This window comes from Callorhinchus milii, unplaced genomic scaffold, assembly GCF_018977255.1.
Source record: "Callorhinchus milii isolate IMCB2004 unplaced genomic scaffold, IMCB_Cmil_1.0 Scaffold9, whole genome shotgun sequence".
Lineage (NCBI taxonomy): Eukaryota > Metazoa > Chordata > Chondrichthyes > Chimaeriformes > Callorhinchidae > Callorhinchus > Callorhinchus milii.
Window position 1 is genome coordinate 11,120,523 of NW_024704750.1, and position 15,755 is coordinate 11,136,277.

Sequence of the window (15,755 nt, forward strand, 5' to 3'; positions counted from 1 at the left end):
TAATTCTGAAGCAGGATTCCCAGTAAATTAACTACAGAAAGCTGAGCTCAAAGACTGAATTCAATAATTTGCTAAATTCAGAATTGCTGCATAAAGTACATAAAAACAGAGGTGGAGTTTTACCCACTGTTCAAAATGGAATACAATTATACAATATTTGTATCGATAAGCACTTGCACAGTCGTACTATGGCTCAAATAACATAACAAAAAAGCTAGTTACACAATCAAAATGTTTTAATGACATTAAGGCTTGAAACAGTAGATAAACAGAGCACTAACCCACAGACTGAAGAAAAGTGCACAGAATTCTACAGCACAAACTTTGTTGCGACAACAATTAGGATTAACAAGAGATTTGAACCGGCAGAACTGCCGTTTTACACAATTCTTCAGTAATGTTCAGCATTAGAGAACTACATCAGTAAGTGAGACAGTCTCCTCAGAAACTACCTGAACCTGACATTTTACAAATACATTCTTCAATATGAAACATGGACCTGAATTTTTTTTCTGTACACTACTTAAATATGCTGCTGCTAATCTCCAATGGGAGGCTTCAAAAGCTTAAATTTCCTTCATTGCATGTATAGTCAGTCAGGCATTTTCCCAGCTGATTTCCAGTCATACAGACAGACCTGGCGTGCATTTGCCAGAAGCCAGGACAATTACTGGTTGATTTTAAAATGAGAGGTTGTGCCATTATAATGAGCACAACATGTTTGGTCACAGTTCGTCACATTGCACTTCGAAACGTCGGCCAAAAGTACACTGTTCCCAAGGATTATTGAAGACTTTCTTCAAAAATAGCATCAATTGTTGAAACATTTCCTTTGTTACTGTGTAATACAACACTACATTGATTAAAAGCTGTTTGTGTAACACGAAAGCTTACTACAGCTGTAACCAGTCAAGAGCGCGAATAGCCTGGAAATCTAAAGACACTGAAAAAGATCAAGCCTGTATTCTTCCTGTTTAAACAATGCAAATTCAAATTAAAAAAAATACCCATTGAAACAGATTCTAATATTGGCAGCATCAAGTTTGAAGAATAAATTTCCGTCTTGGGAAATGTACATTGGGAAACTTCTGTCTCTTCTGTCATGTGAAGTCTGTCTGTCCTGATCATTACTCCCAAATGTTTGGCAACTGCTCAGCATTTGTGCTTCATTGCAAGCTGTGAAAAAACAAGGAGAGAAAATAAGAGATTGTAGTATTATCATAACTCATTAGCAGCAATACATGGTTAGTCAGCAATGATGGAACCTCAATTACTATTTCACAGCACTAAATTATACTCATTACTTTCTAATTAACTACATCTGCTGAACAGAATATTAACTACAGCTCCCTTCAAGCCCACTTTTCCTTTCATACCTCAAGTTTAAAAACACAAATCAATGCAAATCAAAGTGAGTTATGAAGTTGATTGACTCGGAATGAATGATACCATTTAACAAGTTGAACTTTGCATGTTCAGAGATTCTTATCAGCTTCCCAATGTAAATTCCAATGATGTGACAAGTTATATTGAAGCCTGGAGGGTTTCTTTTTCAGCTGCCATATACAGGATTAAATTATGCACTTGTAGGAGGGGGGAATAGATTGATTGGTAATTGTTAGGGTTGGATGAAACATCAACATGTTAAGATACTTTCAAGGGCAAACTCTGATTGTGATCTTGTTGCTGTGATGAGAGGATGGCAGGGTGGGTATTCTGGAGGGATGAGGTCAGATGGACCAAAGGACCTTCACTGAAGTGATCTCAGGTCAGCATTAGCTTCCTAAACAAGCACGTGACTGCAACGAGGCAAACCTTTTTGAAACAGGCCATTGCAGCTAGGACATTATATTAAAATGAAAATGGTGCAAGGACTTCAGCTCTACTTGGAGCACAAGAATACCTTTCTTCATATTAGCTGAACCAGACATTTCAATTTATCAATCTTTTTTGGTCAGCTGGGTGTCTGATAGATGCAGAAACCCATCAGCATGCTTAAAGAGTATCTAAACCAAGCCGAGATTTCCATGCATCCCACTTACACGTGGAGCTCCCAGGGACAGATTGTTGGAATGGAATGTGCACTCTCTCCCTGGAGGGTGCAGGTTGGCAAGAGGTACTGTTGGAGTATAACAAGCTTAAATCAATAACTGAAACAGAAAGCATTCTGTTATTTTGATCAGCAGGAATCTGTAACACATAGGGAAAAAAGGCCAATTTGCAACCTTAATATTCCAGTTCCTGCTACTGAACAATCCCAGCAGCAGAATTTCAGGTTAGCCAGTTCTGGACTGAACTGGTAATCCCTCTCCTCCCTATTCCTGAAGAATACTCAATACTGGGCAGCTGGAAGCCAACAAATTATTTCGGGGACCCTCTCTCCCCAGTGCACATTGCTGAAAGTAAACCAGCTAAAACCAATACAAGGCACCTATCTGCTAATTGGGAAGAAATAGCTCCACAAAAAGATGATATAGCTGCAGAAAGAGTTTGAAATGGACACTGATGCACCAGCAGCACTACTGACGGGAAAAAAAATCTGGCAGGGCTGAAATAACAATGTGGTAAACTGAAAGCCTAGATTAACACATGATTCACACGATCTGTGGAACACTGGTCAAAGAAACAAAATTACAATCGCAGCTAATTGTAACCGAGCTTCGCTGACAGCAAATGAGCAGCTCTCAGCAATGAAGGTCTAGCAGCTAGAATTGTCATCAGTTGTCACTTTTGAAAACAATGTATGCCAGCAGCAAATATTCGCTTTTGTCGTAAAGGGAGTGATAATATAATCCTTGCATTTGATATAGTGCCTTATCATGTCTTCGAGATGTCTCAAAGCGCTTCACAGAATATAATGTGAAATGAATTAACTATATTTTGTGGGTGAAAAGGTTTAATGGTGCAGACCTGCTCCTGCTTCTAATACCTGAATTGTTTGGAAGAGCACTCTCGCTCTCTCTTTCACATCAGGCAAAGTAGAACTCCACACGTGAATTGAAGTACAGTACATACGTGTACTGCACAGTTCTGCTCATTTGCCTCCAACTGCTGCTGACATTTGAAAAATTCTCATCATCAAAAAACAGCTCTCTAACTTCTAAATGTAATCTTTCCAAATTTGGCATTGCACTCTTTGCAGTTAAGTGTAAAGCCAGGATCTAGTCCTGCAGGTGGTCTCCCCAGCACGACAGAACACTAAATCACTACTGGGCTGTGCAAATTAAACTGCGGCTATGTGTAGGCAAGATGTAATGACCACTTTGCTCCAGTGAAAGATGCGAAAGTAACCTCCTTTGTAAGAGTCAGCCTTGTCTCATTACAGCTTCCATTGTAATGCTGTTTCCTAGATGCAATGAAGCATTTCCAAAAGGTCTATCTCGTTGCATTGTTTGGAAAACGCAGAACAAATATTTGTCAATACGAAAGACCGTCAGTTTAAAACAGAAAAATGATTCCCATTTCAACTCTCAGCTATAAATCTGGACTGGCCTTTACCATTCCTCTGGGTTCCATTCTCCAGAAATACTGCAAGGCGAATTCCAAGCAATAATGAGCTCCATTCAGATTGAGTTTAAAAATGCATGGTGAAACCACTGCTTGCTGCCATTTATTAATAGGTGTGTGACCATAAACCTTTCTATCTCTCTTTGAGCCTGTCAATCTTCAAGTCTCGCTTTAAAATCTACCTCTTTAATCATGTCCATAGTCAGCTTCCCTCCCCCCCTCCCCATTGTAAAGTGCTTCGAAACATTCTATGTGAGGGGTGATACATAAATGCAACTTGTCGTTGGACAAAACATTTTACCTGGCAAGCTCACTTGACAGGAACTTTCAACGTCTCAAAAAGTGACACAAGCACGTGCACAATTGTAACACGAGCAAGATTTGAAAATGACTTGCCTGTAATGAAATAAAAGCAGCTGTGTCCTTAGGTACAACTCTTTTCATTAAAGTCTACTCCTTTTAAATATCAATTAAGAACTTTTACTTTATTAATTCAAGCTTACGGTAGTAGTGTTCCACAATTTTCATCTAGATTTCTCCTGTGGAACTCTGCCCACCTCCATTTTCGCAACACTTTGATGCTAATTATTTCACAGCAGCAAAGCTAACTTGTGTGGGTCTCGGTTTGAGAATTTTCAAGGGCAATGTGCAATTAGCATAATTTAATTTCATGGGAATACAAATGCATTTCTGGTGCAAGAAAAAAGATTCATAGTAAGTACCTGTCAAACAGAATTAAATCACCTCGTAACTCAAGGCGATGCCACCATCTATTTCGGAGTTGCAGACTCAAAGCAAAGTGAGGATGGAAATTCAGATAGTATTGCACTTGCTTATGAAAGTTTTCTTGAAAAAGGACAGGAAAGAAAAACAATCCCAGCAAAATTTGCTTCCCCCGCTGCACACAAAATGTCATGCGTGGTGTCAGTGTTATGTCAGATTTGTGATATTTTGTCTGATTTTCTTCTTAAAGCCTCCTTTAGTCCCTGACATTGTGACTTATTTGTCAAGTCTCAGGACAGAGCAGTCACAGCATGAATATTTTTAAAATTCAAAGGCTCCTGTCTGCCGATGAAACAGTTTGCCAAAAATTCAATTATTCAATATCTGCAGCTTATGTCTGCGCTTCATCTGAAGAATAAATATGGCCCCACTTTCCTAATCACGTGGAGTAAAGCATCCAAGTCTCAAGACATTTCATCCCAAGACCCATTTCATAGAAACAGCCTGATGCACAAAGTACTTCATTCATTAAAATGCCACTCGTGCCAAAAATGAAAAATGTCCCCGTGTGCAGTGCACATGGCATCAGAATGCACTCTTTGTTAATTACATACAAGACTCCTTTTTCCCCTTTCAAATTAAATTAACTGCTATGTACTTAACATGAATACAAAACCTGATCTTCAATGCCCTGAGTAAAGCTGCTAAATTACTTCTATCTGCTGCTTCATTGCTTATGTACATTTTAGTACCAACTTCCCCTGATATTCAGGCTATAAGCAAAGAAAGGTAGATATGCCTGTTGTGATAGAGCAGTTCACATCCAAAAGCAGACAAGCAGAGCTAGTGATGTAGGAGAAGTTTGTGTCAGCATCTCAGGTGCACCTTAAATTTAGTCCATATTCCAAGAACTATCTGTCACTTGTACAATATGAGAGTGCCAAAGGCTTTCTCTACACCGCGCTCATGTTAAGCGTTAAAGGCTGAATCTGCTTCGGGAGTTTGTGGAAATATGACTTATTGTAATTTTCATGATTAGAATCTAACCCAAAGGTTCTAGTAAACAAAATCATCCACTGTGACCACTGCAAGTACAATTCATGCAAAGTATACAGTAGTCTTCCAAAACCATACTGTTAAATATGTGGCTTGCTGACATACTGGGACAATTTAGCAGTACCACTTAAACTTTCCTTGGTTTCAAATAAAAATCCAAGCTTGACCTATATTTTCCAAAGAGAAATTCTGCACTTTTTAGGCTTCTATAGCTAACCATGAGAGTTAACAAGTCTCTTGCAGTTGTGGAACTATGGTGAGGCATTTATAGTCCTTGTGTAAAAAGTAGTCTTCAAGTAAAAATGAAAGAACACAGCTTTTTCTGTATAATTAATACCAGCAATATGCCCCAGTTTATCAAGAATATTTAAAAACATCAATCTGTATGAATCCATAGAGGTGTCTGATGCAAGAACATTAGCCACAGTTCTGCAATTAACTCTTTATATTTGACACAGGGCTGTTTCACAACAATGTCTCAAAGCAGATCTACTTAAAGTGTAATTGCTGTATATTTATAGGTAAATGTGACAGCCAATTTGCATTGCACACAGCAATGTCCCACAATCAATGACTAATTTTATCTGGAGGATTGTTGCCACACAGAAAGCCTCCTTTCTCTGCTTCAAATAATGCCATGGTTTAGATCTTTAACATGGACTTAACATTTAATTTGAATGACGACAACTCTCCGCAGCACTGCAGGGATGCCAACTTGTGGAGTGCATTACGCATGAGTAAAATAGTCATGGCCCGTGGGTTACAAGTGGTACATCCCTGCCCCAGACTATCAATTCAGAGTTCTGAAGTGGCGCTTGAACCCACAACCTTGTAAACTTGGGGGTAAGATACTTCACTGGAGCATGTAAATGGCCCAAGCTGTATCTGATGTTGCAATAGGTTTGAGTGACTTATAAAGCATCAAATGTGTATTGTATTAATACAAGCCTTTTTTAAAAAAATAAACACTAAAAGTACAGATTTGTAACTACAGTGTAACTCCATCTTTGGGTGCCACACAAAGGGCAGGTTATAAGGGTCAAGTTACAGGTAATGCGTTTTATTCTGTTATAGAGGGACAGCATAGAAAGACATAGTCTGCAGTGCCACCTACACAACTCAGAAGTGACTGGCAGCAAAAGTGACAACTTGCCTTTGGACTTTAACCTCACACGTCATGCATCAACAGCCCTTTCGTAACAGCAATTGAACACTTCTGCAGTCAGAATGTTCATGATCACGGTGCCATTCGTGGATAGCCCGAAAATAATTTACTGAGAATATTATAACAGCATTGAGTCTGCTTATTATTCTCCATTGCAGCCTCCAGGCGCTGCACACATGGTAGTGAATTAAACACCAGTTTAACATGCATGCTAAACATATTTTAAATAAGCTTAATAAAAGCAAGGGGGCACGAATGTACATGTGAATGTTCAATGCCTCCTACGACATCGCTAGGCATCCAAGATTGACAGCTAATGAGGCAAAATAGATTGCTCCCCAATTTGCAACTATAGCTTCTTTTACATGCCTAGAACGAAGAAAGCAGCAGATAAATCTAGCAGTAAAATCCCCTTCCAGGATTCTGTCAACTTGTACACCATTGCCTTCGTGTCATTCTGGGTTGTGTGAAGTCAGTGTTGGTCTTCTGCCAGCCATGGCAATGCAGCCAGCAACTTCTGAGCTCATGACGATTGGTGTCCCAACATAAACTGGGCTCTGTACACAAGTGAACACTGCAGAGGCATCTTGCCACAAGTGTAATTAGTAGAGTGCAGCTCTGAGCTCAGTGTGGAACCAAATGAGAGGACAACATTAAAACACAAATGCAGCCATTTGGCCCAACAAGACTGCATCTCCTGCAGACCATAAAAAAAATCGAGCCTCTCCTGGACCTCACCCCATCCAGTCTATCTCTTTGAGAAAAGATCTACATAGATCACTCTCTGTACCACATGGGCTCCCAAAACAATCAACCAAAACAAACCCAGAATATGCTTTTTAAAAAAAGCCAGAGACTAAGGAAAAAAGTAGGATCCGAGGTAGTAATGCTGGGATCCTGGCCCGGCTCATTACATTAATAACATTCACTAAAGAGATGGCATGCATAGAGCAAGGCAATACTGGAAGTAACATTTCATGGTACAACCAAAGGGGGCAAAGGCCCATTCATAATTTAGAAGCAACTCGTAGCAAACTGCTAACTTAGGTAATATGGCTCCCTTCTGTTTCAATCCTATTTGCTCTATTACTTTATTATGGGATATTCAGTCTGCTAAAGTTTCCAATTCGCGGCTTGTTGGGCTCAAGAGGATCAATGCCTCAGGATGGATGTCTCCCTGGGCCAGAATGGTTCTATAATGGTGGTGTTTTATCTTCAGTGAGAGTGCTACATACTGGTTCTTCATCAATCAGATAAACTTATACAGCTTTTGGGTTTCATTCTGTTGTTATCCCTATGGAGGGAATAGAATTTATATTAACTTAGTTTTTTTTCATTCTTTCTTTTTGTTATCTGCTAACCTGAATTACTTGTCAAAGTGCTTTTGATGGAGTGCACTTTCATACACTCTGGGTAAAATATACTGAAATAAAAATGATGCATCTTTCTGTGCATTCCACCGTGTTTAGTATTGCAAGCTTCACCCTCTGTAACCCAATCACAATCAAAGACTAGGATAACATTGGAAATGTTAACTGTATTACTTCACCTGCTAATAACCATGCACCAGAGAATTTCTGACTGAGCTATGAAGACTCGATCAAAATCCAGTAATATATTTAGTCTAGGTAAGGTGATTTGAGTTTGTTCAAGATACAACCTGCAAGAAAATGAATTTATGATTTTCTATTTCAAATTCTCACTGGTTACTTAAAAAAAACCATCTGCGAATGGATTCCAATCCACAATATTGTTTTTTGAAGAAGGGATAACCAGTTTGCATCTTCTACAAGCTGAAGAACAGTGATTGTGTGGCTATGTTAAATTCAAGGATTATTATTATTAGTGACGGAGAAGGGCTGAACACTGGGCGAAGCTTAAGTTGCAAAAGTAGAAAAGACATTCACATTATTAGACTGCAGCATCAACAGGAATACTTTGAGAATTGATTTTTTTTGTCACATGCATAAAATTTCAAGTATGGTTGTGACGTCAAGAGACAAGAAATCAATGCTGAAACCTTTTTTTTCTATTGATGCCTGTAGTGTTCCAATGAGTTACGTTTGGACTGTATTAATGCATAGACTGCACAGGACACAGTTATTTCCCAAAGGAAATGCCCTCAAGAGGCACTGCAGATGTGCAGCTGGAGTGTAGTAAAGGCAACGTGTAAAAATGGAGCAGAAGAATGCACTCTTGATCACAGGTCTTAATCTGTGATTCCTTTCCTATACAATGTAGCCGGGAAACAAACTCCGAGCAGTGAGTATGCATCACAAAACTAGATTAGCTCAGGCAGTTGTCCTGACTGTGGTCTGCAATGCAAGTAGCATTTCTTACTCTGATATTCACTAACAATTCATGATTTCATGCAAGAAATAAATATTTCACATCCCTTCCTACGAGTGAACTGGTTTCAGCTGGAGTGTAGTAAAGGCAACGTGTAAAAATGGTTGTTGTTGAGCAGAAACCTAGCATAGAAGCAAAGCAAATAGAGGAGCAGCAAAAACCTTTACTTTTGCCGCAAGCATGGTTTATCTCTGACGCAATGCTCTAGACGGTGCGTGAAATAGTTTTTCTGTATTTGTGCAATTAGGGGATATGCTGAAAAGAGATTAGAAAGTCACACGAATGGGCCTCTCCATTGATAACAAATGAGAACTTATCAACAATAAATTGGCTGCACTAGTTCGAGCGATGAGACGAAAACTCGACTCTGCGATTTACTTCAGTCCTGCAATTCCAAAGGAATGGAACCCCTGGAGGCCTGTGTTTCAGCACCAGTAGCAATTAGACAGCTGCAGTTCACGACTATTCATCCAGGGAGTCATTAAATTACTACTCATTACAAAATTGCAGGCAGCATCAATCTCCATTAATAATGTAATCCAAACAGATCCTTTCCACACCAAGACACCCACACAGTTGCACAAAACCTCGACACTGAGATGAACTAGGGCCAAATAGGGGAATTAGTTACCAAGGGTTTACAAAACTCAAGCAATGCGGACACAGAAGGTTATCCCCAGGATTTAGTTACCAAATTCCATTGAGTGGGGTTGACTCTCACAAATCTCCCGATTGAAACCAGAAAGATACTCGCTCAAATGAACTAACTCATTAAATCTCACTTGGCTTCAGGTCTTTGATCAGAAGTGACAATCAAGTAAAGATCAAGTCAAAGATTACATGAAGCAAGGCGAAGGCACTGGGGGCTGGAGTTCCAGAGCCTGGGGGCTGAGAGGCTGAAGGCCCGACCACCGATGGTAGGGCGGTTGGGGCGGGGGACATGGAGCAGACCAGAGCCAGAGGAACGGAGGGTACGGGCAGGTAGGTAGGGGGATAGTAGGTTGGAGAGGTAGGAGGGAGCAAGGCCGTGAATGGCCTTGTAGGTGATAGAAAAACAAGTCAAAGGACTAGACATTCATAGAATCTGAATGGGGAAAAAAAAGGATCAAGGCTGGACTCAGTTTTAAAGCCTATTTCAATACTGTGGTCAATCATGCACTAACCTTTTCATTATCTCTAATAACTGATGTATGATAGACCCCTGTCTCTATAGTACCAAATGTTATCATTAGTTTAGTCCAGATATGATGCTTGTTATCTACAGTGACTTTTTTTTCTACCTACAACACATATTCCACAAAATAGAAGTGTCAATGGAAGGGAAATGGGATAGTTTTCTCTTTACATTCAATTATAGCACCAAGCACTCAAAGAGCAGGTACAGCAATGGTCAGATGCAGCCCAGAACTCTCCTGCTCGACGTAGCATACTCCCAATTTCTGGACTCCATTCCTACTGCTAAAGGGATGGCTAGGAGATTGGAGGGCTCACTGATATCAACACAAAAGTGCACTGAACACTTGACACCTGCTCAAGTCTCCTTTTGTTGTATTTTCGTCAATCAATATTTTGTACAAGTTACAGAGCTAAACTTTAGGTGAATCCTGCCACTCAGGATACTCTGTAACAAATGAAAACAATAAATCCTTCTTTAAATGGAGTAAAGAAAGAATAGGCGGCAAAAGCAGAGTGACGACCCACTCACTGATTAAAAAACAGTTGCTAAATCTCGACAGGACATTTCTTTTATTCAAGGAAGGGGGACATAAGTCGAGTAATAAGACATTCCTGGAAAGAATCTTCGAGTCACTCACCTTGTGTGCAGTCTCCGCAAATTGCTGGGAACTGTTCATCATCTCTGCACTTCTTTCTTCTGCCCGTCCTAACCTTTCACCGCGCTCATTCAAGGCTTGGCTGGCTTTCTGGACTGCACTAGTAACACTGTCTGCAGCTGAATGCAAGATACTGTTACCTGGGAGAGAAGAGGATTGCAAAAAAGAAATGAGTGTCCTCTTTAATGAAATTAACACATTCTAAAAGATAAACCTGGGCATTTTCTATCCTGCAGAGAGATTTGTCATTTATTTGAATTGCGAGAGGAGTTGAGCTTTCCTCCCCTTTCATTTATTTTTCTGAACATGTTCAGCAGCTTGGTCCAGACACAAATGTGGCTGTCAAACAATATAATGGCAGATAATAAATTAATTATTCTCCGTACAATTCAAGGACCAAAGTCAGATAAGAGAACAGCAGCAAGCAAGCTTGCCAACCTGGAGAGATGTAGCAAAACTAGTGCCAGTGTGTTGTGAAGATCCCAATCTGTCTAGGAGCAGGAAACATTCTAATGTGGAGTTTAGACCATCATATTGGATGAAATCATATCAGTTTTCAGACAGGGCTGGATAATTCACCAATTAGATTAATTAATTTTAGATGGATAAAGAATTAAATCAAGTTTATATAAAAAAATACCCAGAGCAAATGCATTGGATTATTAAATTGGTGCTGAACTAAATTATGCAAAACAAAACTGCTCAAATTCAAAGGTTTCAAATTTTAAGCAAAGTTTGCCCTTGTCAGCTCCTGTGGGATAGACATCGACAACCTTGGCTGACTTGTCTGAACAGTACGAATTCTTCTTCTTGCAGCAGATAAAGAAGCATAACCTATTACATGAATGGAGAGATCAATTTTTTTTTAATCTCATTGCACTTTATGAGTTTAGCTGTACTGGAACACAGCATCTGAGTAGACCAATTAATTAGCTGTTGGCATAAATTTAATATCCACTGGTGCAGCATGCCATCAAGCATCATCTCTGCAAGGTATCACCTTCCTGCACAGTCACCTTGGACACTCCAGGCTATCTGCATCTGCCAATTGCTCAACGTAAAAGATGATAATGAACAGCATCCCCACCCTCCCACCACACACACCACAGTCACTGTTGGTCATCACAAGCTCAGTCGCAGCCAAGATCACCAGTCAGTCAATGAGGAAATCCAAATTTGGATTCCCCAATTTTTTGAAACCTCAAAATCACAATTTATACTTAGCCTCCTCAGCTACTGCAGTATCCAGCACTGTGCTTGCAATGGACAAATCATCAAATCATCCCAAAGTCAAACTAATCTTGGACAGAAGTCTCAGAACATTTGACGCTCATTGGAGAAAATAAATCAAGGGACAGTTGGAGCTTTCACATGATTTGATCTGAATTGTCCCACTGGATGACATTACTATTTTCAATCTCAATAAAATAAACCCATTCAGAAAAGTCTGCAAATCCTTATATTAATGGGCAACTGCTACTATTAACCCTTAATAGTTTACCAGAGTGTACACTTTAGAAATCAGTTACTTTGCATGCACACAGTTTATTTCTACTTAAGATATAATCTTAATTAAACTTTTCAATAATCTGTCCAATATTAATTGGTTATGCATAAAACATTATTGAGGATTTACTCACAGAAGACTTTTCAAGCACAATCTTTCGCTTCCACCACCACCTCAACAGAACACCCCAAAACATAGATTAAAAACTAGAGTTTTGCAAAGCCAGGGCCAGTTATCCCAGCCCAATGCTTTTTATTATGGCGAGGAGGGAAAGAGCAGAGACTTGTTTTTAAATGAAAAATCTACATAAATTAATTTCAAAGAAGTTCTGACATTTTAGTAGCATTCTAGATTTTGGGGTCAAGCAGTCAAAACTCTCCCTCAGGTTTCGTTACAGGCAGTTCTAAAATATATAAAAGTACATGAATAATCAAGTACATGAATTAGTCACAAACGCACCAGCTATTGCTTGCAAACTGGGTGTACAGGATAATAATAATCCTTGCATTTGATATAGCGCTTTTCACATCTTCTGTGTGAAAAGTGCTTCACAGAATATACTGTAAAGTGAATTGACTGTACATTTGTGAGCGAACCCAGCAGCCAATTGCACACAGCAGTGTCCCACAAACGGTCGTAGATTGAAAATGACCAATTTTTTTTTGTTTGTTTTTGGAGGCGTGTGCAGTGAGGAAACTTGCCCAAGGTTTCGCCCTGCCTGGAATTGAACTCAGGTCTCTCGATTGCAAAGCAAGTGCTCTAACCACTGAGCTACAGGACTCCACAAATCAGGTAAGCACAGACTTTCAACCTAAGAGTAGAACGTAAACAAGAATAGATTTGGGTAGCTTGAGTGACATACAGAATCTGAAAGTTTAACAAGCTAACAAATGCATATTGCCATCATGAAATGGCATTAATAATGTGGCTTGTCCCTTTTTCTGTAAAGAGCTGATTGATGATACTGCACATCAGCAAGGATTTGACTTCTGTGCCAACACTTTGAGTTCAGTAGTATTGCTGAGTAGGAACTGTTTTCTTACACACAGGGTCCATAAGCCAGTTAAGGAAGACAGATGAAAGAATCAATTTTTGTGAAAGTCTGGTCATTATTCCAACTGACAACTTCACAGATATATTTGTGACGTAAAGTGATTTAAAGTTAGCCAATGAAGCGTGCTTCACCATTAGGAAACGTCTATTTAAACAACCATTAGAGACTTTTAAAAAAAAAACATTTTTAATGAATATTGCACTCATCAAGGTAAAGGACATCAGTGCTGGACTAATTTCTCTGTCATGGTACCCACAAAATATAGTCAATTTACTTTACAGAATATTCTGTGAAGCGCTTTGAAACGTCTCGAAGACCCTTAATAAGGCACTATTATCAAATGCAAAGATTATTATTATTAAAATCATCATCCAGCACTTCCTGGCCAGATGATATTAAAGAAAATCACTGCCTGCTTTACAGCAGCAATACATTCTTAACCCATCTGATACAAGTGTCTCTGATTCCTATTTCCCTGTGGCAAGTGAACGAGATTGCCAATTAGTGCTGTTGTAGGGCATTTTGAATCGGTTTAAGACTGACGATACTCAGCAACCTTAAAGATGTCAGAGGAGGGGAGACTTCCACCTCAATAGTCTAGGCTAGATGTGAACCCAGGTTTTAGAATTGAAATGACAGCGCACTACCTTTTAAATGTATATTCAGTCAAATCACAGCACTTCTGGATTCTGGTAATGGTCACTTCTCGATTTCATTCCTGCTTCTAATAAACATAAATCAGGAGTCTTGATAATGTGTCTGGAGCTGCCCACATTCTGCCCTGCTTGTGCAACTCTTCAAGCTAATTCCTTTGCATGTGAAACAAGGAGGTGGAGTAGAAAATGACTGAAGTCCTACAGGAGAAAAAGATAATGCTAAGCCAAGGCTGAACTCCAGGCAGAAACAATTGCATATCAAACAGCATAGAAAATAAATTCAAATGCTGTTGTTTAAAGGAGCACCAACCACCAATGAATAATAATAATAAATCTTGCATTTGATATAGCACCATATCACGTCTTCGAGGCGTCTCAAAGCGCTTCACAAGATGCACTGTAAAGTGAATTGACTGTACACTTTGTGGGCAAAACATATAATACATTGGAAATCTCATGGGCAAGGGTAAGAGAGAGACAGTTTGAATTCAAGAATTTGTTAAATTCTACACGCTTTGAAATGCTAAGAAAATGGAGTAATCTTAGAGCCAGATGGAATATTTTCCCTGATATTCTGTACAAAAAAAAATGCTAAAAAGTAAAATCAGCCAGGCTCATAACAACATAAAACAAGAATTTGTGCTCCAGCAATGAAGAATTTCTGAAATGTTATGGTATTTTAAAAATAAATGTTATTGACATCTGCTCAGTCCCTTTTCCATTGATGAATCTTTGCCATGTTCGGTATTTTGCATTTGGTACGCCAACAGCAGCTAGTCTATCCTATCAGATTAAATTCTGCCTGGGTGTACATTTACTCTATTCACACATTTTACAATGTGCCGAATTTGGCAAATTGATTCACAGTCTTTTTAACTTTGAAGTCATTTTTCTGTAGTTCTTGAAAGAAACTTATCCCAAAACAGCTTTGAAATTAAAGCTAGATTTAAGAATTTGGAAAAACCTTTGGAAACGCTAAATACATAGACCCAGGCTCAATGTCTCCCCAATCATACTTAACCTGAAACCCGGATCAGAAAAAGCTGCTGCTGCAAAAAATCTAGATCCCAATGCTGGAAAATAAAATAAATCCAATTACATTTCCTGCAACTCTTTCAATTGAAATGGTCCTTGATGGTCCTCATTTCTTGTACCCTTGGGCCTAATTCCAGCAGTTAAACTCTAAGTCATTCATGAATGACACCACTATCTTTTGTATCTGTGAAATGAAAAAGCCAGGAGTACTTTTAAGAGATATTTCCTCCACATTCCATGGTTGCAAGTTACTGTTTGACTTTTGCTGTTATTTTAAATTTTTAAATCTACTTATGTTTATTTAGTTGCTTGTTCTCCCCATTCTCTGCTACCTGATGTCTGATTTACTCCTGTGTGGGCAGGAAATAGATGGCCTCTGTCGTACGATTACTTCGCACCGCATCTGAAATGCTAGGATGTTCATCATTTCAGACTAGTTAATCGCCCAGAACGTGACAGCTAATCACACAACAGCTGTTCCAGAGCCCTTTTTGCAATAAGAAAAAGAAAAATAATGCAAAAAAACAAAACAAAACTGTTTTTAGGAACATTTATTGAGCAGCAGGGAACTAATTAACTGTCATTCTCTTTGTGCTTAGACAGTGTTATCAAATCAAACAATGAATACCGCTCCTTAGGCTGGACACATGTCAAGGTGATGGAATAGAGAGCGTATAAAACAGTGTCTGCTTTTAGCAGTAATTTACACAATGTTTGATGCTGCCATTCGTTCCTCTGACAGCTTTGTTCCATTGCAGCGGTGATTCATTTCACTGGACTGATTTCCTTCACTTGAAACACCAGATGGGCAGGGACCTTACAAGGGGAATGCTTTCATTTAAATTTTAATTTAGAACCACTGCAAAGTAAA

General features: G+C 39.1%; 1 protein-coding gene across 5 annotated transcripts in view; it reads right to left on the minus strand.

The window, feature by feature from the left end:
- Positions 1-218: 218 nt before the first annotated feature.
- Positions 219-15,755, minus strand: part of stxbp6 (syntaxin binding protein 6 (amisyn)) — an 86,491-nt gene continuing 70,954 nt past the window's right edge. For 4 of the 5 annotated variants that reach the window (XM_042337850.1, XM_042337847.1, XM_042337848.1 and 1 more), the window contains 2 exons: positions 10,615-10,772; positions 219-1,176 (listed from right to left, as the gene is read on the minus strand). In XM_042337850.1, coding sequence (XP_042193784.1) covers positions 1,153-1,176; positions 10,615-10,772 — 182 coding nt within the window. In that variant the 3' untranslated portion in view covers positions 219-1,152. 5 annotated transcript variants of the gene reach the window in all.